This window comes from Ambystoma mexicanum, chromosome 9 (genome assembly GCF_040938575.1).
Source record: "Ambystoma mexicanum isolate Mex_15411 chromosome 9, UKY_AmexF1_1, whole genome shotgun sequence".
In the NCBI taxonomy this organism is placed as follows: domain Eukaryota; kingdom Metazoa; phylum Chordata; class Amphibia; order Caudata; family Ambystomatidae; genus Ambystoma; species Ambystoma mexicanum.
Window position 1 is genome coordinate 677,871,304 of NC_090931.1, and position 26,767 is coordinate 677,898,070.

General features: G+C 46.9%; 1 protein-coding gene across 3 annotated transcripts in view; it reads left to right on the forward strand.

Moving 5' to 3' along the window:
* Positions 1-26,767, forward strand: part of NBEAL1 (neurobeachin like 1) — a 2,018,929-nt gene that overhangs the window by 1,817,212 nt on the left and 174,950 nt on the right. For all 3 annotated transcript variants that reach the window (XM_069615520.1, XM_069615521.1, XM_069615522.1), the window contains one exon: positions 3,168-3,284. In XM_069615520.1, coding sequence (XP_069471621.1) covers positions 3,168-3,284 — 117 coding nt within the window. The remainder of the gene's footprint in view (positions 1-3,167; positions 3,285-26,767) is intronic.

The window sequence follows — 26,767 nt, forward strand, 5'->3', positions numbered from 1 at the left end:
GCCTTTATACAGGCATGAATGTTACCCTTTTAGAAAAGTTTTTGTTCTGCATCCTCACAAAGGTGATGTCAATAGTAACCATGAAGTTGTTAACATAGTAGAACGTATAGTCTAAGACTGGGATGTTCAGCGTTTAGTTCTCCAGATGTTTTGGACTAAAACTCCCATCACCCTGGCCAGCATAGTCAGTGGTGAGGTGTCATAGGAGTTGTATGTAGAACAAGAGATCAGGAGAGGCACATGTGCAGACCCTTGGTCTAAGACTGCCAGGGCTACTATTAGTAACTTTTTTTTTTTTTTTTACAAAGGTAGCGGGCGCCCCTCTCTCGCAAGAACAGACATGATAACCTGTTCAGTGGTTATTAACCACTTGAGAGTTCGCAGCCACTGCTTTTACTCACTGTGCCTTTCACAGATGGGAAATATCCATTTGCATATCAGTCTTTGTCCTGCCCAGGGGCAGTCCAGCACCGAAATACAATGGCAATTCCAATCTGAACGAGAGTACCACCAGCAACCCCATACACGTGTTTCACCCTTGTTGGGGATCATCAGTGAGGTGAAGCTGATGCCTCTCTAAGCACAGTGAGAGGGAGACCACGTCTGGTTGCCCCCAGGAGACCTAGGGTTACCAATCCCAGGTTCCTTAAAAAATAGTTTTACAAAGGTAGCGGGCGCCCCTCTCTCGCAAGAACAGACATGATAACCTGTTCAGTGGTTATTAACCACTTGAGAGTTCGCAGCCACTGCTTTTACTCACTGTGCCTTTCACAGATGGGAAATATCCATTTGCATATCAGTCTTTGTCCTGCCCAGGGGCAGTCCAGCACCGAAATACAATGGCAATTCCAATCTGAACGAGAGTACCACCAGCAACCCCATACACGTGTTTCACCCTTGTTGGGGATCATCAGTGAGGTGAAGCTGATGCCTCTCTAAGCACAGTGAGAGGGAGACCACGTCTGGTTGCCCCCAGGAGACCTAGGGTTACCAATCCCAGGTTCCTTAAAAAATAGTTTTACAAAGGTAGCGGGCGCCCCTCTCTCGCAAGAACAGACATGATAACCTGTTCAGTGGTTATTAACCACTTGAGAGTTCGCAGCCACTGCTTTTACTCACTGTGCCTTTCACAGATGGGAAATATCCATTTGCATATCAGTCTTTGTCCTGCCCAGGGGCAGTCCAGCACCGAAATACAATGGCAATTCCAATCTGAACGAGAGTACCACCAGCAACCCCATACACGTGTTTCACCCTTGTTGGGGATCATCAGTGAGGTGAAGCTGATGCCTCTCTAAGCACAGTGAGAGGGAGACCACGTCTGGTTGCCCCCAGGAGACCTAGGGTTACCAATCCCAGGTTCCTTAAAAAATAGTTTTACAAAGGTAGCGGGCGCCCCTCTCTCGCAAGAACAGACATGATAACCTGTTCAGTGGTTATTAACCACTTGAGAGTTCGCAGCCACTGCTTTTACTCACTGTGCCTTTCACAGATGGGAAATATCCATTTGCATATCAGTCTTTGTCCTGCCCAGGGGCAGTCCAGCACCGAAATACAATGGCAATTCCAATCTGAACGAGAGTACCACCAGCAACCCCATACACGTGTTTCACCCTTGTTGGGGATCATCAGTGAGGTGAAGCTGATGCCTCTCTAAGCACAGTGAGAGGGAGACCACGTCTGGTTGCCCCCAGGAGACCTAGGGTTACCAATCCCAGGTTCCTTAAAAAATAGTTTTACAAAGGTAGCGGGCGCCCCTCTCTCGCAAGAACAGACATGATAACCTGTTCAGTGGTTATTAACCACTTGAGAGTTCGCAGCCACTGGCGGGCGGGACAAAGACTGATATGCAAATGGATATTTCCCATCTGTGAAAGGCACAGTAAGTAAAAGCAGTGGCTGCGAACTCTCAAGTGGTTAATAACCACTGAACAGGTTATCATGTCTGTTCTTGCGAGAGAGGGGCGCCCGCTACCATTGTAAAACTATTTTTTAAGGAACCTGGGATTGGTAACCCTAGGTCTCCTGGGGTCAACCAGACGTGGTCTCCCTCTCACTGTGCTTAGAGAGGCATCAGCTTCACCTCACTGATGATCCCCAACAAGGGTGAAAAACGTGTATGGGGTTGCTGGTGGTACTCTCGTTCAGATTGGAATTGCCATTGTATTTCGGTGCTGGACTGCCCCTGGGCGGGACAAAGACTGATATGCAAATGGATATTTCCCATCTGTGAAAGGCACAGTGAGTAAAAGCAGTGGCTGCGAACTCTCAAGTGGTTAATAACCACTGAACAGGTTATCATGTCTGTTCTTGCGAGAGAGGGGCGCCCGCTACCATTGTAAAACTATTTTTTAAGGAACCTGGGATTGGTAACCCTAGGTCTCCTGGGGGCAACCAGACGTGGTCTCCCTCTCACTGTGCTTAGAGAGGCATCAGCTTCACCTCACTGATGATCCCCAACAAGGGTGAAACACGTGTATGGGGTTGCTGGTGGTACTCTCGTTCAGATTGGAATTGCCATTGTATTTCGGTGCTGGACTGCCCCTGGGCGGGACAAAGACTGATATGCAAATGGATATTTCCCATCTGTGAAAGGCACAGTGAGTAAAAGCAGTGGCTGCGAACTCTCAAGTGGTTAATAACCACTGAACAGGTTATCATGTCTGTTCTTGCGAGAGAGGGGCGCCCGCTACCATTGTAAAACTACTATTAGTAACTGTTGTTTTATTAGGAACAGCCTAATCACTGCAAGCTTTTTTTATGTCAGTCTTGTCTCTGATCCTCCCCCTCACTCACCAGCATGTTTTTATTAGTCATGTAATGATGTAATTTATTTAATTTCTTTTTTTCTCAAACCGGTTCTTATAGGTTTTTGTTTACCAGGCATAGCCTAACGTGGCACAAAAGCGTTGTGTCACAGAAATGTTGAATAGCCTGAACAATACCTCCCTGACTTCATACTATAAGCACCTGAGTTGGACATGCATGTTTTTTCCACCTGCCCTTGTGTACTATTGAATGAGCCATATAAACATCAATTTATTTTGCCTCTTTCCAGCCATTAATTATCTCTGTTACTACTGAAGCTAAGAAAGCGATGAGTCACAATTTGTACAGCGACATAAGTAAAGGTTTTTAACTTTCTGTTTCCAAAAATTGTAACACAGGAGCCCCATCCAGTGCGTCTCTCTGCAGAAGAAGTGTTGCAAAAACAAACCAAAGTAGACACTTCAGTGCTGAGCTTGTTCCAGAACCTGACCGAGCTGAAGTCCTTCTACGTAGAGGTAATACCTAGTGGGATTTTTGAATATTTTCTCATGCTGTCAGGTTTCTCCTTCTGTTACATTTTGTGTTAAATAGTCTGCAGCCAAGCTCTGCTAGCATAATGTATTACTTTTCTGCTGTCACTTTACAACCAACTTACACAAATGTAGGTTGCAGTCGAGGCACAACTGTCGAATACAACATAAGAAGAGCAGATTTAACATGGTCTCCATGTGGCAGGAGACCCAAGCAGACTGACCCATTTATTAACAAAAGGACCAGCCACTGATTTTTTGTGTGTGACTTAGCACTCTCACAAGGATTAAAAAAACGCCTCTGTATTTGGAAAAGTTGCCCAATCCATGTCTTTCTTGATATGAGCCCTGGTAAAGAAGTGAGACAGAAAGCTTTTCAAGGTGAAAAAGTCATGCAAATCTGACATAACCATGGATGGAGTACAACTACTTCCTCTGGGACGTAAAAGAAACCAGATGTTCTGAAAGAACAAAGTAACAATGCTATTAAAGTGGACTTGTGGAGACACCATGCTGCCTACTAGATGCAGCAAGTTCAATACATGAAAAACACTATGGAGAGGAGATCAGCTACGTTTGAAAAATGTTGCTAAGTGTTAAAGTCTTGAGATTCCGGAGTCATGCTTTGGAATATTGAGTGGTGTTGAATTTTGTAAAGGCTGAAAGTGTATCTTTCTCATGTCTGTGTCCATTCTGACTGTCATGAATGGCTAGTTGATCCATCAATCATTCTGGGTTTCTTTGACTGTTCCTTCTTTCCTCCTTTTCTTTGACAGCATCTTCTTCGTATATTTCTCTGGTTTTCTTCCCCTATTAGAATATGCGTTCTGAAGTTGCGCGATGGCTGTATTTGGGTAATACAAATCTTCACTGCATAGATACACAAGTAAAACCGACAAGCCATATGACACATGTCTGCCATATACTTTAATGGTTACTTTTGAAATTCAGTCACTATGTCTGCATGGACCATACTGTTGCCTGTTGTCTATAGAGATTATTTTTAGAGCCTGTTTGCCAGCACTGCAAACTCAATAGCGAGGCGGACTGAACACAATAGGATTATCAAGTAGAATTATGGCATATATTGAGTGTTTTAAATGATTATAAACTAGTCAAATGGATGGCTGTAGACTATGTGGCTGGAAGCCCTAAACTGTACCTCTGGTGCAAGGCACACATGTCTCAGTTTTCCTGACTGGTTTACCAACCTTTTCTCCTTGTATTTCCTCATTAAATGCCTCTTCGGGGATGCTAATCCCAAATGTTCCCACGAGGGGCCATAGGCACATCGGGGTTAAGATGTCTGAATGACACTCTGTTCCCTGTGCACGTTTTCTTGCACACCTGTGTGTTTTGGTGCACTGGATTGTGGTATCCTTTGCAAAGGTTTATAGTGGGGTACATCCTCATGTACCCAGCATTGCCCCTACAGCCCTGCATACTTTCAGGATCAAGTCCAGCAGCTAGGCAGTGTTTACTACAAGAGAATAAATGGGATACTGATTTTGCCATTTATCATGGCTATTGGCTGCCTCAGAGAGCAATGGCTGCAGGTGCCAGAGAACAGGTATGACCTGTTGGAGAAAATGGTCTGGGATGCAAGGGCTGAATCCACACCTGAGAGAGAGCCCGGGAAGAACCCACACAAAAGTTGAATTTTGCAGACCTCCCCTATGATTGACTGCTCGAACTTTGAATCAATGTAACCCCGTGATTGAGAACTGAGGGTAGAACTCACCCCTTAGTTCCTATTTAAACCAAAGGACTGTGTCTTTATTTTGCATAACAAAGTCTTGAAGAAAAGAGGAAGATGCCTACCCAAAGAGGAATTGTGAAGAAGAGCTTCTGGTCTTTGTACTTTTCCAAGCTCTTTGTGATGATGAGAATGCTTCTTCCAATTTTACACAATCAAGAGGGTAATCCCCTTGTTCACCTTCACACACAGAACACTTGCCGTCATCTCTCTTGTCATGTCAAGAATAGACTATGCCAGTAGAACCTACATCGGAATGCCAGAACACCTTATAGGAAAACTACAACGAATACAGAATGCAGCAGCAAGACTACTCCTCAGACTCACTAAGAGAGAACACATCACACCAGCACTGAGAACGCTTCATTGATTATCAGTCAAAAAAGGAATGTCCTTCAAAACATTCTGCATAACACACAGAGCAATCCACGGCCAAGGAGCGAAATTCATACAGGGGAGAATCTCCATCTACAAATCAACACGAACACTAAGGTCCAGCAGCGACATTCGCCAGGTACCGAAGCAATATGCAAAACACAAATTTGGGGATCAGCATTCTCCTGCATAGCGGTGAGACTTTGGAACTCGCTTCCACAGGAAATACGAGCAACAGAAGATCACCTAAAATTCTGGAAACTGTGGCTATTTAACTCGCAAAGCTAAAGAGAGAACAACAGCAGAATAAGAACAACCCAACGGATCAACCCAAAGCACAGAAAAGGACTAAGATGCCCACCTACTTACCCTACTAGAAACTCTCTAATACTCTGCATACCCACCACCCAACACTGAAGAAATAGGACACATACCTTTGCCACAAAAACAATGCAAACTACAAGCTCTCTACCAACTCTCCACAACACTCAAGACGCACATAAAACACCTGTATACAACCACCCACCAAACAACACACAACATCGATCAACTAAAAACATACCAGCACACAGTGACAGTTTTTTCCAAACTGAAGCTACAACAGCACAGCAAAGTTTTCTTGCGATTTTCCCTCTCAATCCCACTAACTAACCCATCCCAACTCACCTTCCTTTTCAGATACAACTGGAGACCATGAAAATGGCAGTGGTGCGTGGTATAAATCACAATAACATAACATGACTGCAAAGGCAAACATCATAGACTGTATATCATTCTTTAATGACAATACAACTAAATAAAGCTTTAAATGAGATCTAGCATGAGACCTTGAACCTTTTGCTTTTCTCTGACTGGTTAACCAAATGTTCCCATAAAGAGCCCTAAATCCAATACCTAATCTGGAATGCGACTATGTGATGTGCCCTTAGGAGACCCTTGACCTCTCATAGTTGGAAAATACCAAATACTCTGCAAGTCTCCTTGCTCATTTTGTTGGCTCTATACATTACTTTAGGGGTGCCCTATAGGGAGCCCTATGTTAGAAATCCAGTTCGAGCTTTGCAGCTAAACCTTCTTCCCTTTGTATAAAAATAAATTAAATTGGGCTTTTATATCACACTTCATGCTAGGGTCCAGAGTCTAAGCGAGTGGCTAGGTATCGAACCCATGCTGCTCACTGTTATCTTACTTTCAAGACAAGCACGTTGCTCCTGAGCCATCCTCCCCGCTCTATGAATAGAAACAGCTGAAGCTATTATGGTTATGGCTTTTACATACCTCCAAAGGGTGAGAGGAGGAGAAGCCGATACCAGATCTGATGTTTGTGATTCCAGAGTGAAATCCACATCTTCAGTATTTGCCCAGTAAGTAACCTGTGAAGTTAGAATGGGACGTCCACCAGTGATTGGAGGGCTGCCAAATGTTGAATGGATGCACTCTCCTTAATTTAAAGCTGTGTTTGGGCACCCCACTGCTCAAAATATTCCTTTTTAAAGTAGGTGTCTGCTCTAATATTTTGTCTTACAAAGATGGAGGCCATCCATGTGAAGGTTTCATTGATTAAACTTTTGCTGGGAACATTACCCCAGGCAGCCTTCACATCCCACTAAAAAGGACAGAGGGACTATTGTCCATACTGGTTAATGGCCAAGGGAGGACGTAGCTGATTTCCAGTTTCTCAGTGCACCTAATTTGGCAATAAGAAAGTTTGGCTTAAGATTTTTATGTTCGAAATATAGGGTTAGGCCTTGCCATGTGTAGATAAACACAGTATAAATATGTCACATTTGCAGTAACTGACTATATACAAAGGAGTTAAAAAGGTCTAGGTGTTGTGAGAAACCTGACGGTATTTTCCCACCCACTCCCTCAGGATCTTAGATTTAGGTGGCCAGGGAAGGGCCATCGCTTTTGGATCCCGACCCTGGGGGTTGACAAGCAAGGGAGGATCACCTGAGTGGAGGGTCACGAGGGATTGGGAGGAAGATACCCAAGGGCGAGACATGGTATTTCCCCAGTCCCAAAAACACCCCAACCTACTCTCCCTCAGCCTTTATAAGGTATCTCCAGTCTAACCTCATTTCTCCCTCCCATTTCCACCAAATAGTGAGACGAGGTAGAGGCATCTAAGATCAGTAAAGATTACCGATAGGGATAACATGGGGAAAGTAAGGGAAACCTACCATAGACAGAACTCAACTTTCCCACTAATAGTCTGGCAGGGTCAGGCATTCAATAGTAACCTGACTCCACTTGTCTGATCTTTTCACTATAAAAGGTGTGGTCTGACACAAGTGTATGAACGAGTTGCAGAGCTAGCAGGATAGCGTGGCAGGAGTAGAGCTGAGATGCCAATGTTGCCCATGACCAGAGGCCCAAGACCGGGATACTGAGGCGCTGAGGAACTGCCGTATGAAAGGGCAGGTGTGTGGCGAGGGAGCTGTGTCTCCAGGGAGCCAAGAAGTGTCTGTGTATGGGAAACGAGAGGCGTGCTGGTGCCCTGCAAAGACTGTGCATGTGAGTGCACGTTCCCCTGGGCCGGTGAGACAGCCGAGAAGTGTGCGAGGGGCAGGTGGTGAGACCCTGACCTCAGAAAGAAGAGCCGGTGTGAAGCAGTGGCGCAGAAGTCAGCAGGTAAGTCGGAATGCATCACAGTGCCGGGTTGTGAAGAGCGTGATACAGATAGATGGTAATGCCAGAAACACATAAGAAAGAAGACTGCGCTTGAAGTGAGCGTTCAGTTAAAGCTGAAGGGAAGTCTTCAACCGAAGATGCAAGTAACAGTGTAACAGCGAGACGCGCGTGTGTATTGAACTATGAAAGGATAAGAATATAAGAGGGGGCGAGCGACCCGAAGAGGGCCTCAAGGCCACGGAAAGGGGCAAGAGGCACGGAAGGAAAGGACAGTATAAAAAGGGGGCGAGGGGCCCGAAAAAAAAGAAACTAGTGCAAGAGTGCACAAAAGCATGATACAAGTGTGCAAGAGGCACAGCCAAGATAAAGAATAGAGGTTAGTGCAAGTGTGCAAGGAAAAGGGGAAGGAATACCAGAAAATAGTGCAGGAAGCACCTAAAGATAAAAAGTGCAAAAGGAAGTGAAGGTAAAGAATCAAGAGAGGGGCAAAGGGTCAGAGTGGCCGTGCTGAGAAAAAAAAAGAGAGCCCAGCATTCTCAAAATCCTCTAACTCTACCCCATAAGAGGATGATTTCCAGGAAAGATTGTTCATGAGAAAAAGGCACATCCTAACCAACAGACTTTGTGGTTTGAAAGCTGGAAGAGGCCTGAGTTTGGGGAAAGGAACCCTGAGAGGCCTATTAAGAACAGTAGACTTGGGGCCTCATTAGACGGAAGGCGGTAAACCATGGTGCTATTAGCACCATGGTTGCCGCTGGTACCATACCGGTATCACCATGAGAAAAGGGGAATTACCACCCCATTCCAAGGTTGGCGGGGCGGTAATTCCCCCTTTCTCCATGGCCCTTCCCCATTCCCATTTTTGCCCCATAGGGCATAATGGGAATGGGGAAGGAGCTAACTATGGTACCGCAAATTGCGGTACCGTAATTAGCACCAAGATCCTTTTGCGGGACCCAACTTTAACGGCTGGTCTACAGTGACCGTTAACCCTTACCGCCTTCCCTGTAATGAGGCCCTTGGTGTTTTATATTGAAAGCTGAGAGTGAACAAGTTCAAGCTTGGGGAAGGCGTAACCCCAAGGAACTCAAGGACATTGAAGGTATTTGAATTCACTACAAGGGCCCTGTGGAGAAGGTCATACGAACAGCCCTGGTGAGTGAAGCCATCCTTGTGACATTGACCATATTGCCCCTGGTGAGAAGACCACATGAAACCAACTTTGATTTTGCCATTTTTGTTGACCCACTATTTTTCCTTTTTCAAAAGACTTCCTATCACAAGTCACATGAGGGCAAGCATAGGTTTAGACACAGACAGACTTTTACTTTGGACTACTAGACGGCGACAGCCATTAGAAACATCAGTTAAGGGAACCATCCTTTTAGAGTTAGGGCCAGTCAGGCATTTCACCACCTCAGGAACCTTAGTAAATAAATGTTTTAAAACAAATATGTTTTGAGTCTTTGTCTCTCTTGATGCCATGCCTATCTTCACAGTGTTCTAGCTCTGCTTATTATCATTGACGTAAAAGAATACATGATTTTGACTGCAATGCACTTATTTTAGATGATTGTTGTCTTTTAGGATAAAACAGTGTTTTTAGTTTTTTAGGAATTAATGTTGATAATACTTAAGTATTTGTTTTACTATGTGATCTTAATGTTTCTTATTATTTCAAATAAAATGTTTTTTAAAAGATGTACATTTGGGTATTGTAAAGATGTATTGGCCGTTGCCTGAAATAAACTCATTTACAACTCTTACTACTACTTTACCTAACTCTGGAAAAACTCCCGGAGTACAAGAGGATTCCCAGACCATAGAAAATTGTGAACAAGGAGGAAGACTTGCTACTGCGACTTGCCAAGTCCAATCTGGCAGCAAAGTGTTGACAGTGTCTGCTAATACCAGACTTCTCAAGAGACCAGTCGAACTGGTGGAAAGTTGCTCCCTTTCACCAAATCCAGTAGGCACAGCTGGGTTGAAAGCCTCAAAGTAGCTCTGCTCCCAAAGAACCCTTGATGCTCATCCCCACAGATCAGTCACAGAAGTGGGAGTGCTCGAAAGCCACCCTAAGGGTATCATTACTGAGAGAAAGAACTCATAATGTTTTGTTGAGGGGCAAGGAGTCTTTTTCCTATTTGAACTGTGATCTTTGAACACTGACTGTCTCTGTCTAGTACTGGAACCGTGCAGACTGCAAGCAGCACAGCTGCACTGTTCTCTAGCTACATCAGTTCAACTTTCCTCTGTTTCATCTCCTTTTCCAGTAGGCCTCCTTTTGTCCTTCTTACCTGCAGCACTTTATTGTTGCACATGGATCCCTCACCGATGGACGACAGTTTGGCAGCTAGCATTTTCCTAATGTGACTATAGCTCTATGCAATTTAGACCTCTTTCTAAATGTGAAGCTTTATTTATCATTAGAGGGCATCCAAGCATCCATGACCATATGCTTCTCGGCCAGTCAGAGCGTGGTTTGTCTTTTCCATTCACTTTCTATGAGAGACTGACTTCGGAGTTGAGTGGATTCACATTTGTAGATAACCCCAGGATACTGAGCCATATATTGCATATCCGCAGCATCAACTGGTCTTGGGGCATTCACAGTGACCGTAAGTGGTAGGGTCACAGCATCAAAACATTAAAAGACTCTTATTATAGCGTACTTATCTTTACCTGATCAAGAAATTCTTGCCACAGTAGGTAAAGGTTTATTTTCATATTTTCTTTGTTTGGACAATCTCTTATTTAATGTTACATGTGTGTTATAGCATATCTTAACCACCCCATTGCCATCCTAAGAGTTGCCCTTGACTGCTCAGCCTCATCTATTGAATCGTGTTCCAGGCTATGTGACAGTCTTGCGCCTCCCCTGAACACAGGGAAAAGTAAAGCTGCCCTAATAACCGCAGAGTTTAGCCCAGTATCAGCTGGCTCTGAAATACATATGGGCTTGGGGATCTGAAGAACTGGGGATCCCTTTCTTTGCCCAGCAGGCAGAGCAAAGGCACAAGCTCTCAAGACACTTCCTAGATTGCAGGAAAGCCTTGCCAGACTTTCTCTGCATGGACCAGATGTAAAGAAGCAAAACAGCTGACAATTAGAGTACTGGCTGCTGCATCTAGCAATGGCAACCATCAGAGCCATAGGCCTGTGTTTCATAACTGTTATAAGGCTTGGTAAAAATACACAAAGTAACTAACTGTCACATTGGGACTCTCAGTAGTTCACCTCCTATGGACTGTGTTTGCTTCGCTAGTATCACACCTGCATCAGTTCTGCTTCTCGTTGGCACTGCATAACCACTGGTGTCACCATATCATACCTCCTTCAATGAAGAACCTATGTGTTACCACAGAAGACATGTCCACATCTCCTGATCAAGTGAACCAATATCACTGTCAAGTCGCTTAGCATGGATCAGAGCTATGTCACTCAGTGGTCCTAACTGCCAGAGACACATGAACTACATCTTTCCGCTTCCTCAAATTGACCTCAAAATGGCAAGTAAGTATCCCACTTGAAAAAACAGTCCACCCCGGTTTTATATGCGGTGCAAGAATTAATCTCTCTTGACAAGTCCTCGGTTACCCTGGGGAAGAACTGTCAAATGTCTCAAACAAGTAAGGTCAGGCACAAAAGGCAGTCTCTTAGACTTTTTTGAATTGCATTTATTTTCCATTAACTGACACTAAATTATATACTTGCCTTTCACAGGATGTAAAGCTTATTGATCATGATAACCTTTGTTTGGATATTGCGTTATTCAAAGTCGTACTGTGTGACGCCATATTCTCAACTATCTGTTCCCTGCTTGAGAGTTTGCCTTGACTGGCTGACCACTGCTACCACTAGGTGAGCCAAGGAAATCGTAAGGAAATTGCTTGTCTAGGTTTTGGAAGAGACCCTGAACACAGGGCTGATAGAATTCTCCCTTACACGATTATCTCACATAAATGGAGTCACATGGTGCCTGCTTCTGATATATTTCTGAATTCCATTCTGTGAAGAAAGCTCCTGCCTGGCTCTGGGGACATCTGTGCTGAGCATAGTGGCCTATGGCATTTTGGAGCTGTTGGCTAATTTCCCCTGGGGTTGTCTGGGGAGGATCCACTGGTCACATCCCACTCAGTCCCCGTCACTGGGCAGGTTACAGTTCCATTACATTTCTACCTCCATTGCCTAGCAAGGTGCCATTAGTCAAGCCCAAACCTTATACAATGCAGGACCCTTCCAAGAACCTACACGAACAAGAGGAAACATTGCAAAGACTCTAGACCTTTGGTTACTCATTTGGCAGTAAGTGATACTGTCCCTTTATGAGAAATAGCCCTTAACCCTGGGAAGTCATGACAGCCAGGGATTAATAATGCCAAAAGATAGTATTTTTAAGTGTCCTAAAAGTGAACAAACCAGATAACCCACTTTTTAAGGGTGAGCATCCCTGGGAAGCTAGAACACCAGGGAGCATGGGAGAATATGCCCTCCTGATTCATAAAGGAAGCAGATACATTTATCCTTAGATAAGAGAACATCCTAAATTCCTGAACACTGACTCTTTAAGAACTAAGTCCTGGCAAGTCGAGGAATCCAGTAGCATGAAATTAAAATGTTTACAACAGCAGTAGCGAACACTCATTCAGACAAGTCTGTTCCAAGATTGAAAGAAAACATAACATTTCTATGGCATTCGATCGTAGACCTTGTGTATATGGTGGAGGCACTTGCCCAAACGCCTATGGCAATCACTTGGCGAACCCATACAGACATCTAAGACACGTCTCAGAAGAATTCAGTAGGGCTCGCAATGTGAGTTCATTTCAGGGATTGAAGTCACGTTTGTTTCCTGGCAGCACTAAACTACTCCTTTCTGGCAGGAAAACTGCACAATCCTTGCCACAGCACATTCATGTAGAAAGCCTAGGGAAAGCAAACACTGGCCACAAGTGTAGGAATAAGAAGCATCCAATTGCAGCTCCTCACACAGCCACAAAACACAGGTGCTGTCACTCACAGGGAGTCCAACTCTAGGGTAGAAATTGGATGGCTGCCGCCTCAGTGAGAGAATGTAGGTGTTTGGAATCGGAGCTGTCAGCAGGAGTTCAGTGGAGGCTGGAGATAGAGGAAGGAGGCTGAAGAGGGAGTTTGGAGGTAGATGGTTGGAGATGAGAAGGAGAGATAAGTCATCTGGAGGAGGTTGGTTTGAGACTGAAGAAGGCAATTTGGAAGTTAACTGGAGGGGGCTGGTTTAAGATGGGGAGAAGTTTGGTTTTTATGATATTTTATTTATATCACGCCTCTACACAAGTGTTTCAAGGCGCGCCGGGGCAAGGGAGTGGACAAGGGGGAACAAGACAACGATCTAACTAGGCCAAGTGACATTGAGATCGCGCAAGTTCAGGGGAGAGGGAGGGGAGAAGTGCCAGGGGAAGGGGAGGGGAAGCAAGTGCAAGACATAGGATCAAACATTGAAAACAAGAATTGAGGCCAGCAGGTGGCAGTGCAAGGATTAAGTACAGAAAACAGGTGATAGAAAGTGCCAGTATGGGGAGTTGTAGGTTTTCAGATACAGCCACAAGTGTGGGGGTTGCCAGGGTGCAGGGCAGTTGTGCAACTGGGAGGGCAGGAATCTGGCCCGTGGTGCAGAGCGCAGCCAGGTAACCAGTGCAGTATCAGACAGGAGATCAGCAGGGTAGTGGAAGAGAGAAGGCAGAAGCAAAAAGGAAAGTCTTGGGCTTCTTCTGGAACCGGAGATGGGTCTGCTCAAGTTTCAGAGAGGCAGGGAGGCTGTTCCAGAGGGAGGCGCCAGCCAAAGAGAGAGATGTGCCCCCAACTCGTTGCTTGGAAAAGCGACTGACCCGCAAGGAGTTGGAGGTGGAGGAGCAAAGTGCTCGAGTGGGAAGATACTTAAGAAACGAAAGCTGGAGATATTTTGGTCCCAGGCCCCAGTAGGCCTTGTGGACTAGAAAAGGGTCTTGAACTTGACCCTTGCAGCCTCTGGGAGCCAATTGAGAGATTTGAGAGCTGGAGAGATACGATCCCTGGGCTTGAGGCCAAGAACAAGTCTTGCAGTCCTATTCTGGATGAGTTGCAGAGGACGGAGAGTAGAATCAGGCAGATTTAAAAGGAGGCTGTTACAGTAGTCAAACCTAGGAGAACCAGAGCTCTAGATACATTGAGCTTCTGGGGGAAGGAGAGGAAAGGAAGAATACCTCTGAGGAGGTGAAATTGGTAGCTCAACTTCTTAGAGACATCAGAAATATGAGAAGGAGAGAGAGGAGTCAAATATAACCCAGAGGTTCTTAGCCTTAGACGTGGGAGTAGGAGGAGTGCCAAGGGAGGCCGGCCAGAGAGTGTCGGAAAAAAAGGGTGTGGGTGTGCCAATGAGGAGGATCTCCGTCCTGCTTGCATTGAGGCAGAGATCATTGGCGCACCACTCCTTGATTGCAGTTTGACAATCCGGGATGACAGAGGGAGAAGAGGCGGTGGAGGGGCGCCTGAGGGCAAGCTGGGTGTCATCCACATAGCACTGGAAATGGGAGCAGAGGGCAGGAATGCTGTGGCTGAGAGGTGCCAGGTATTGGTTGAACAACCAAAGAGAAAGGTTAGACCCCTGGGGAACACCGCCGGTGGGGAGAGAGAGAGAGAGAGAGAGAGAGCGCTAGAGGAGAGGAAGGACCCAAGCTGCAATACCAGTGTTAGTGGACCTACATCAGCTTTGATTCCCAACCCTGCACGGGCCCTGTCCCAATGATCAAGTGATGTGCGTGTGGATTCAAGCAAACCCACCCAGACTTGTCCAGTTAAGAAGGGCAGGTTGGCTACTTGAATGTTGGTCATACCCTGCTCTATCTACTTCCATTTTGGCTTGTGTTTGTCTGATCCCCAGGTGAACATAGGAGCAATCTGGACTGCTTGGTAGTACCAATGCAGAGAGGGAACTCCAAGTCCCCCTTACTCCTTCGTTCTGAGGAGCGTTTGTCGTGGAATTCTAAGACGTTTCCCCTCCAGATGTACTGCCGTACAGCCCTTTGCAGGTCTGTCAGCTCCTTGATGGAGATATTAATTAGCATGGCCTGAAACATGTATAAGAATCTGGGCAAGATTGTCATTTTGACTGCAGTCACCCTTCCGAGCCATGATATTTCTTGGATTTCCCAGCCTTGTAGGGTGGCTTTTGTTTCTTTCCAAAGTTGTGGGACATTGGCCCCATGAAGTGCTCTGTATGTGTTAGCTATATTTACCCCGAGATAAGTAAACTCCTTCTCCCCCCATTTAAAAGGCAAGGCCGAATGGAGTTCCAACTGATCGTCATGCATGCCACTGATTTTTGATGGTGTATGTGGAATCCAGAGACCCTGTGGAACTGCGCTAGAAGGTTCATTGGGTGGGCGGGGGGTTCAGTGACTGTTTAGGGTCTTGTATGAAGCAGATGACTTCATCCACATAAAGTGCTACTTGTGTGTTCCCTGCCCACTCCAGGCCCTGTATGTGCGGACTATCTCAGATTTTCTGTGCCAGTGGCTCCATGGCCAATGCAAAGACCAAGGGTGACAACGGGTGCCCTTGCCTTGTTCCCCTGTGCAGAGGAATCGGGGGAGAGTTGTTCCCATTAACCCTGACCATAGTGGAGGGGAATTGAAAGTTCACTAAGATTAGCCACCTGATATTCGGCCCAAAGCCATAAAATGGTACGAGAACGTGCAGAAAATCCCAGGCCAGGATGTTGAATGCACGGTGTGCGTCTAGGGAGATGAGTGAAAATACGCTTGGGAATTTCGGGGCCTAATATCATCATGGGCCCCTCTGTACTTGATAAACCCTGTTTGATCTGTGTCTATAATGTGTGGGAGAACTTCCTTCAATCTCGCCGCAATAATTTTGCTATACACCTTTGCGTCTGTGTTCAGAAGCGTTATTGCACGGTAGGAGGATTTCTTGAGCTGAGATGGCATTTTTTAATACCTCTCTCATCTCTTCTGACATCTTAGGGAGCTGAACTTGTCTAACAAAATCCCTAATACGGCTGGTGTCCCCCTTATGTGAAGCAGAGGCATTCTTGAAGAAATCCTCCATGACCTGCAAATTCCCAGTTTCTGTGGTGACCCTCTGCCCGTCCCCCGCTCTCAGGGCACCAATATAGTTATGAGTAGACTTCTTCTGGCTTAGCCGCCAATATTTTATTCGCCTTATTACCCCAGAGTAATAAAATTGCTTTGTCATAAGTAGTGATTGTGCTGCTTTCCCCATCAAGTGGGTTTCTAGTGCCTGTTTGGCTATTCTAAGGTCTCTTAGCGTCTGTCTGCTGTCTTTATTAATATGTGCCTTTTCTTTCTCCAGTACCGTTTCTTTTAGTTCATTGCAGATTAGCCGCTGGGCTTTGTTATAGGCTATTCTCTGCTCTATTATGACCCCCCTGAGTACTTCCTTCCCTGCGTCCAATACAGTGCGGGTGTCTATCCCCCCTGTCTTGTTTTCTTGGAAATATAGGGTTATTGCGTTCTCTATCGCCGCTCTTGCTACCATAGCCCCAAGGATACATTCATTGGCTCCACAGAGGTTTTTGCAGTGGGGTTCCTAAATCCAGGTCCATTTCCAATATCACCAGGTAACGTGGTCCGTAAGTGCTTTTGGCAGGATCCCTATAGTGGTGACTAGATGTATGAGGGTAGGAGAGACCAAAAACATATCTAACCTGGAGAAACCCTGTGTACTGCTGAGAAGAAAGTGTTATCCCTTTTTCCCCTCAATGGGCAAAACTCCACTGCTCAATCAGTGTTGGTTCCCTCAATAAAGTGGTCATGGCATAAAAGTACATTTTGTCATTGTTCGTCAGGGCCAGGGTTTTATCTATTGTTGGGTCCACCACACAATTAAAGTCCACTCCCAGTGTTACCTCACCCTCCATGAAGTTCCCAACAGTCCCATTAAGCCTTTCCAAGAACTCCCTCTGTTTCTCGTTTGGACTGTAAATCGTCCCAAGCGTGACTTTCTGATTTTCCAGATCCCCTTTTACCAGCAGACACCTCCCCTGTGTTTCCCTCAACATGTCCCGTATTCGTAGCGGTAACCCCTTAGGGACCATGATAGCCACCCCACGTTTCTTCTGCCCACCCATTGCAAAATATGCCTGTGCGTATCCCATCCCCGATCATGCGTTTCTCATCCTCCCTTAATAAGTGGGTCTTTTGAATGCATGCAATATCTACCTCCATTGAGGTGAGCCTTTGAAGAATAGCTTTTTGCTTTACGGGTGAATTTAGGCCCCTCACGTTTAGGGTCAAGCATTTTATACTGGGGTTAACCATTGTGTATTATGTCCTTTGTGTTGGCCGTACCCCTGTGTGGTGAAGTGCAAGTGCGGCCCGCCAGGGGGGAGAGGGGAGATTAGGTAGAGAACCTCTTACTCTGTGTTCATGCATCTTGAGAAGGGCTGTGAACCATGAACCAGGAACAATCCTAATAAACAATAAGCCAGAAGTTGTGTCTCCAACAAAACACCAACCATAATTGCAGTTCCGTACACCTGTGCACTAACAGATCTGCCATCCGTCAATTAAGATGCCATTTGATTGGACCCTCGTCTTTCATGATTTCATCTCCCCTCCCGTGCCCAATATTCTTCATCAAGTGGAGTATGTGCTCACCCATATGTCCTGTGCAGAGGTGGCCTTACCTTTCGGAAGGTCCGGATCCAAGCCCCTAGATTCTGCCTCACACCCAGGTGAAATGAATTATGTTGTCACTTGAATCCCCTCAATCTTTGCCCGTGCTGAGCTGCCTCCAAGAACTTCCTCCGTCTCGGCCTTTTCAATTTCTCTCTGTTAGTCCCTCCTTCACTTTGGGGCACTTCTCCTTGAACTGAATCCTCTTGTGGCCCATTCATCAATGTTGCTGCCTCTTCTTCAGATCCGATTGTGTATTTTTGAATCTTGTACCCAAATAGTAGCTTGCAGGGGAACCACCATCGATATTTGATCCTCTGCAGCCAGGCTGTCACAACGTGCAGTTTCCGCCTATTTGCAGGGTATGTGATGCCAGATCTTGGAATAGCGCAACTTGCTTCCCATGAAACTGTACTGGCTCCTTCTGCCTCGCCGCCGCCATGGTCGGTTCTTTTTGCTGAAAGAAAATGACACGAGAGAGCACATCCGGTAAAAGGTTGAGACGTTTTTGTTGTGCAGTATAAACCCTGTGCGTTCTGTCTAATTCCATCACTGCGGTTTCTGGGATGTCTAACAGTATCTAGAACAGTTCCTTCAGGTAGCCCCCAGGTTCTGGTCTGAGACTTCCCTTGGTATTCCGCAGATCCTGATGTTATTTCGTCGAGAACTGTTCTCGAGACCCTCCTGCTTGGCCCACATAATTTCCATTTGTTCTTCTAAGCCAAGGATTCTGTTGGTGAGTTCCGCTTGATCGTGAGCCTGCTCGCACAGTGTGTCCTCAGCTTCATTTACCTTGTTTCCAGCCCAATCATATGGGAGGTTAGGTCTGGCACTGTCCTCAGCATTGTTTCTTTATTGTCCTTGATCTCTTTAGTGAGGTCTTGCTTCAGCAGGGAAAGCATCTCCACTAGGTCTTCTTTCACAAAAGATGTTGGTGTCGCCATTCCAGCTGTGGTTGGGTGAACCTCAGCCAATGTTTCCTTGGGGTTAGCCTCCTTCTCCCTTTCCTGGATCCCCAGTTTTCCTGGATCCCCAGTAGTGCCTTGATGTCGCCCGACCCCGTCTTAGGCCTTGCACCTCCTTACAGATTTTAAAGAGTTCGACCAGACAGAAAAAGGATGTTGGAAGTAATCTGGGTGAGGTTGGGAGAAAATTAGAGGAAGTTGGGTTTAGAAAGCAGAATGAGGTAGGTTAGAAGGATGAGGAGGATGTTGCAGGAGAACATCAGAGGAAAGTTCCAGCTATCGGGGACATAGCTAACCAAGTACATCGAAGTATGAGGGCACACTGGGCCCAAGGCTGGGCTTGGGGTTTGAGACCCTTATCTGAATGTGTCAGGCACATGGTAAGAGGAGCATGAGCATGTGAGGTGGAGCAGGACCATCGCAGAGATGATGAGGCGATGGCGGGGCAAGAGTGAGGACACTAAGAGAGGGAGGTGATTGAATACCTCCTAGCATCCATAGCTGAGGCAGAAAAGGGTGAGAAAAACTCTTAAATCTGGGAGCAAGAGCCATACCAGAAGAATAGCCTAAGTGGATCAACAAATAAGGATTTGGGAACCCCTTAAGACGAGGACTGAGAGCTAACTGAGTCAAGAGCTTAAAGAAGGAGATATCCTAAAAGATGGGAAACTAACCTCATTTGAAGACATCCAGGGTAGATTCCAACTGCCCAACACCGACCGGTACCACTTTACACAACTGACCCACGTCCTCCGAACCCATATGCCCCCAGGTGATTCAATCCCCGACTACATTCCGATCGAACGCAGTATGCTACCCGAGTATATACCCAGCAAATGTACATCCACTGTACATCCACTCTCTATAACGATATTACCTCCTTCGCGACTCCCGAGCTATTGGGGATTAAAGGCCAAATGGGAAAGGGAGGTGGGGGAAATAGACCCTGAGGACTGGATCCAGGTCCTAATGCACCCACGGGAGGTAGCCATCTCCTCCAGACTTAGACTGGTGCAACTTAAAATCCTGCATAGGGTGTACTACCCTCGAACTCTTTTATATGGCTGGAGGAGAGTAGTGAGTACGAACTGTCTTCGCTGTGGAGAGGAGGAAGGCACCTTCTATCATATCCTCTGGGCATGCCCTCGGATCCGTGACTATTGGACTGCATGCTGTACGGAACTGTCCAGAGCCCTTACTTGTCCTGTTGAATTAGATCCGAAGGTCTTAATATTGGGGGTACCGGACATGTCTGAATCCAATAAATGGGAAAAACTGCTATTGTACACTGCCATGGCCCTAGTGAAACTCAACATTGCCCAAAAATGGGGAGTGCCTGGCCCTCCGACACTGGAACATGGATACTCGACATGGACTCATGTGCCATGATGGAGCACCGAGTCTATCGCGCAAGAGGATGCCCGAATAAAGCATCCAAGATATGGGGGAAATGGGAAGAGGCTGGGCCTTGACGTCCTGAAGCAGTGGTGGCCTCCACATGAACAGAAGGTGGGCGGGATGGGTGGCCCGCGACCCATGGCGATGTGAGATATCAAAATATCAAGTAAACACATGACTGAAGAAGCTGTACTGGAGTGCTCTTAATGTGTTGTCCCTTTTTTTTCGTTGTTTTGTTTTCTTGGCCCCCGATTTGGTGGCCGTTTTGGTTATGTCAAAATTCAATAATGTTTTATCAACAAAAAAAAAGAGCTTAAAGAAGGAGGATGTGGTAACACCTTAATCCTGGGACTGTGAGTCCTTGTGATTGAAAAGCAGAGAGGAAATGTGTGAAACCCTAAACCCCAAATTTATGTTGTCTTAAGTCTCAAGAAGATGCATTTAAACATTGAGTTATGTTTTGAGACCATGCTCAAGGCTGCCTATAAATCTGCACGTTTCAATATTTTCTTTGCCCAATCTATAGTATCTCTCCATGAATAAAGATACGTAGTCTAACCAGCATTTCAGTCTTGTCCTTGTTATTGATCATTGTCATTCTTGTGAGACCGGGGTATTACTTTTATACTGGATATGGGGCTCTGTGATGTATTAGCACTGCTGGGAAACCTTGTTCCTACGTTTTTATAGATTTTTTTTTATTATCAAACAATTTTTATTGGTTTTATATACATGCATAAACATTACTGATAATACTTTACTTTGGGAAAGGGAAAACAAAACAGATGGGGGGCACAGCCACCGGGATCGCCAAGCACTAACTGAGGGTTCTTGTAGGCCGTTCTGCACATGTCTGACACCCCTGAGTGGGTTTGCACGGTCTACTGCGGGAATAAAATCTCTATTGCTCCTTGGGTGACTCAACGGGTTTCCTCCCATCTTTGCCATATTTTGTTCACCTTCTGAGGGCACCCCCTCGCTGCGTATACTCTGTTCTATTGCTGCGCATGTATCCACGTCTATGGCCCACTGTTCATAGCTTGGTGTCAACTCTGATCCCCACAATTGTGCAATGTTCCTTCTTAGTACTGCCATGGCAGTCGACCAGAGCAGCTTCTCATATCGGGACAAGTCGCTTTTGTTGGATACTCCTAGTAGCAAATGTTTTGGTTGGTTCCCTCAATACTGGTTTGGCCATGACTCTTGACATTTTATCACAACATTTTTGCCAGAGCTGTTGTATGTTATCACATTCCCATAATATATGAAAGAAGGTTCTCTCTTCCCTTTTGCATAGAAGGCATCGTGGGTCTGGGGCTCTACCCTGCCGGAACAATGCTATTCTCGGGTAATAAGTGCGATGTAGGATTTTCAATTGGACCAGTCTGAGCCTGGACGAAATAGTTACTTTCCGGGGATACATTAGCGCCTCTACCCAGTCCTCTGGTTGTAATGTCCCTACATCCCGCTTCCATTTGGCTTTAAGGCTGGTTGTTTCTGGTGTGGCAAAGGATGTAATCGCATTGTACATGGTTGAGGTGATTTTGTGCTTAATTTGCTCCAGGACTATGTTGCGTTCCATCGGGGTGTATTCTGGCATGTCTCTCGTGTTCTGTAGATTAGATTGCAGTGCATGTTTCATTTGGGTATAGTGATATATTTCTGTGTGTGGGAGGGAGAAGACAGATTGTAGTGTCTCAAACGGGACTATCTTGCTCTCTCGCACTATATCTCCGATCCTTGCTACCCCTTGCTGGTTCCAGGCAGGCCATTTGGGCAGCTTGTTAATTTCCGGGAGGAATCTATTGTTCCATAGCGGTTGTATCGGTGTCAGTTTCGAGTCCCACCCCATGAACTGGTGTGTTTCTGACCAGATTCTGGTGATTTGTGCTGACATCGAGGGGGATGTCGCACCTTCCAGGCCACGGTACAAGAGTTCCAGGGGTGATGCCGTGCTATTGGCGTTGATCCCTCTAATGTGTGGCAAATTTGCGTCCCCGTGAAGCATGTTGTTCACCACTGCCATCTGCCCCGCCCAGTAGTATGTTTGTAGTCTGGCCAGTCTAATTCCCCCCTCCCAGACGGACCTCTAAAGTGTAGGAAGAGCTATCCGTGTGTGACCACCGCACCATAGTAGTTTCCGGAGGATACGATCAATTTTAAGAAATTTGTGCTTTGGGATGTGAAGTGGTGCGTTTTGCAAGATGTACAGAAACCTAGGGAGGGCAATCATCTTTAACAGGGCCGCTCTACCTAACCGCGTTGGTGGTAGGGAGATCCAGTGGTCCTCATCAAATCTTGTCGCGATGGGATGTAGGTTTCTGGGTATGTAGTCCGTGAGTTTTTTTGTGATTTTTACCCCGAGGTATTTAAATTATTCCGTTACAATGCGGTAGGGGCAGTTTGTTGGTGTTGAGGCAGTTGTGCACCCCACAGGAAATAGTGTTGATTTGGACCATTTTACGCTGAGCCCGCTAAAGGCCTCATATCTCTTTAGCATGTGTGTGACTCTGTGGCAGGAGTTACTCAGGTCTTACAGATAGATTAGCAGGTCGTCTGCATAGAGTGAGACTCTGTCCTCCCATGTGCCTGACCATCGGAAGCCCTCGCAAAGTGGGGTGTTTTGCAGGAGTATAGCCCGGGGTTCTATGGCAATTGCAAAGATCATGGCTGATAGGGGGCAGCCCTGCCTCATGCCCCTGCCCAAATTAAAGGGATCCGACTGCCAGCCATTTACTTTAGTTCTGGCTCTAGGACAGCTGTATAATAGTTGCACCCAGCTCATGAAGTACCGTCCGAATCCCATGCGTTTCATTATTTCCCAGATGGCTTCCCAGCATACCGAATCAAAGGCCTTTTCGAAGTTGATTGCCAATAGAGCTAGTGGACCCGGGAGCTTGTCTGCCCTTTCCAGGGCTGAGTGTAGTATGTAGAGGTTGATACGGGTTGATCTTTGGGGCATGAAACCGCATTGGTCCGGGTGGATCAATGAGGGGGACGATCTGCTGCAGTCGGTCTGCCAGCACTTTAGCTAATATTTTTGTTTCACTTTTTATGAGTGTATGAGGTCTGTATGAGCTACAGATTTCGGGAGGTTTATCTGCCTTGGGTATTACTATTATTGTGGATTCTCTTTGGTCTGGGGACAGGGAGCCCTGGTTCCGTGCATGCTGGTACATGCGAAGTAGGAGTGGGGCTATTACGTTTGTTACCACTTTTCGCCACAGCTCAACCGGGAAGCCATTTGGACCCGGAGACTTGCCGGATTGGAGTCCAGCCATGGCACTCAGTACCTCCTCCTCTGTGATATTCTTCTCTAGTAGGTCCTGTTGTGCCCTGTCTAAAGTGGGAAGAGTAATTTCCTCCAAGATCGAAGTGTCCGTGGGGGTGGTGGGTGTCTTATACAGATTGGCATAGTAGGCCGCAAATCCCCCCGCTATGTCTTGGTCTGACACTAGTGGGTTTGGAGCTCCTGTCTCAAGCTTCCTAACTTGGCTGTGGCCCTGCTTCCTGCATTTTAACCACACCAGCATCTTGCTGGCTTTATCCCCTGTTTCGTATATCCTCGCCTGCATTGTTCTATGTGCTTGTCTCGCATTGTCTAAGGGTACGTTCTGTAGGCGTTTCTGTGCTAGTAGGGCGCAGTTTGTGTCGGGCGTGTCTTGTGATGGGATTATTCTCTGTCATTGGAATGGAGGTCTCTCCATGCGTCCCGCATGCCCAGGGCATTTGCAAATGTGGCGAGTTTGGTAGGTATGCAGGGGTTCGTACCACATAGGTGCGAGCGATCTAGTCCAGCGTTCATGACTTTGTTAAAGTCTCCTCTCATAACCATAATGTTGGACGTGTCTTCTGTGATTAGTGGGGAAATGTCGACGAGTAATGGCGATAATAGGTTGGGTGGCGCATAAATCGCCAGCATCGCAATGGATTGGTCCCAGAGTTTGCCCGTCGCGTATACGTATCTACCGCCCGTGTCTTGGGTGACGGTATTGAGATGGAAGGGGAGCCTCTTGTGTACCAGTATCATGACACCTCAGGAGCCCATGGTAAAGCCAGCGTGTAATGTGAGCCTATAGTTGACGCGCTTGAATAGGGTGCAGTTTGTACCTGCCAGCTGGGTTTCAGTCAGAAATACTATATCTGGGCGGTGCCTATTTAGGTATTGCGTGACAAGTCGGCGTTTGACCCTATTGCCAAGGCTGTTGACATTCCATGTCATGAACTTGAGGGTTCTGGGGATACTAGTGGTAGAGCTACGTGTTGCCATGAGCATTTGTGGTAGGAGAAGTGTGTGCTAAGGAAGGTGGCCTGGTAGGCTTTGCTGAGTTATGCTTGTGTGCTGTTGCCTTCTTGTCTGTCTTTGGTATGTATTGTGCTTGACAAACATCAAAACTTTTAGTTGTCAACTGGACAACTTACATGTACTGAACTGAACTATAGCTCAGATAGCTGCCCCCTGAGGTGAGTTGCTGGGGGATGCTACCTTTCGTGCTATGATAAGAGAGAAAAGCACAAAGAAAACGAAAAAAGGGGAAAGGGGGATGGGAAGAAGGAGCGGGTGGCCTCCGCATAACCACATCGTGAATGCATGTCTCGCCCTGTGTAAGGTGTCAGGTCGCTCTGTGGGTCATTGGATAATGCGGTTTTCTACTCACTGCTGAGCACGGGGGCTTTGCTGGGGTCGAGGTGGGGTTCAGCGACCAATATCTTCTGGTGGGTCTTGTGCTGGTGCCTGTGGTGGAACCAGTCGTTGGTCGGCTGGCCGTCTGGGGGTTTCTGCCCCTGTTGCTTAGAGGTGTCGCCCAGTCTCCGTCTACGTGTTGCTCGGCCCAGTGCCATGCTTCCTTGGGGTCGTTGAAATGGACTGTAGTTCCTTTATGGTAGATTTTAAGCTGGGCGGGGAAGAGCAGACCATATTTAACTCAGAGTGTATGAAGTTGTCTTTTGAGCTGGTCGAAAGATTGTCTGGCTTTCTGTACTTCCCGTGTGTAGTCTGTGCAATTCTGGAGCCATTGAAGGTGATTGTGCCCTTAGCATGTGCCCGCTGTAGCAATGCATCTCGGTCTCTGTAGTTTAGGAGCTTCGCTATTACAGTTCGTGGAGGAGCGCCTGGCACTGGTCTTCCCGTGGGTATGCGAAGTGCTATTTCAATGGAAAAAAACGTAGAGGCGGAGTCTGGTTCGAACAGATCTGTGAGCCATTGTTCGAGAAAGAGTTCCATGCAAGGGCCTTCTTTTTTTTCGGGTATGCCAAGTATATGCACATTGTTGCGCCTGCATCTCCATTCTCCTTCCTCAATTCTGTCTTTCAGGGTTTTGAGCTTAGCTGTAACACCATGAAGCTGCTGTTGCATATTGTGTAGGCCGTCTTCTGCGTTTTAGATGCGTTGTTCGGCCTCTCCGGTGCGCGGCGACAATTTTTGTAGGTCGTGCCTCAGAAGGGAGACATCCAGACTTATCCCGTCCATCTTCTGCTCCATTGATGTGCGGGATTCCGCTATGGCGGCCATGACATCCTTTAGAGAGAGCATGTGTTCAGGCTTCCATGGGGTTCGGTGGATGGAACTCATGGGCTTGTGTCGGGGGGTATTGTGTATTGATCTATTCTGTTTTGTACGGGAAGTTTCTTCAGTTTGTCTTTACCCATGTTTGCTAGCAGGTCTCGCCACTGGACAGGTGTAATTCTGTTATGATGTTCACTGTCCTTGCTGTCTGGAGAACAGTGCGTTTTGGTCCACGGTCTCGTGGTGTTCGGCGCTCTACCTTCACGTTTCTTGGGCTACAGGTGGTATTAGGTGGCTCGGTTGTGGTTTGCCCTGCTGGATTCGGGGGTGGTGTTGCGCAGTTTCACCCGTCTCCCTTTGCCCTTGGTGGTTGGCAGAGTTATCGTAGTGTCTTGGCGGTTTAGGGTTGTATTCGGAGTTGTGCGCAGTGTGCTAGGCCTTTCCTGGGACCTGCTGTTTTGTCAATATCTACTTTGCGTCTTTGTTGGGGTCTGGGCAGTAACCCTCAGCACCACAGCCGTGTGGTGTGTGTGTCTCCGAGCCCGGGCTACGTTAACACTTTCCCTTGGGTTGCCGCCAGGTCGCTGGCGCAGCACCACCTGACCTTCTGCCTATTGCCCAGGGTGGTGGGGGTGCTGTCGTTTCCAGGCGGTTCTGCGTTTGTGTTGCTCCCCTCGGGTGGGACTGTTTTGGCTGGGGAGGATTCACTGGCACCAAGCGTAGCATGCAGTGCACAACCGGTCCTCTGGATATTAGTTCAGGTCGTAATATGCTCCGGTTGCGCAGTTGGATAGGCTCCCCCAGATGGGGTAGGCTTTTGGCTGGAGAAGGATCTCTGGCACCATATGTATTGTGCACCGTTACTGAGGTGCGTCGTGGGTCCTCCGGACTTTGTTCAGGGCGGTGTTTACCCTGGTTGCTCGGGGGGCTGTGCGGCTGGGTGGCTTCCCTGGGGTGGGCCAGTTACAGGCACGAGGGAGTTCGCTGGCACCACGCGTACTACTTGCCGGCACTCCAGTGCGCCGCAGGCCCTCCATCCATTTTGCTCGCGACAGTATGTGGGTTGGTTGCATGTGGGGTTGCACACTTGGACGGCTGTTCCAGTATGAGCTAGCTTATATTTGTGGAGTCGCTGTGTTTCGCGGTGTTTGGGCTATTGGGAG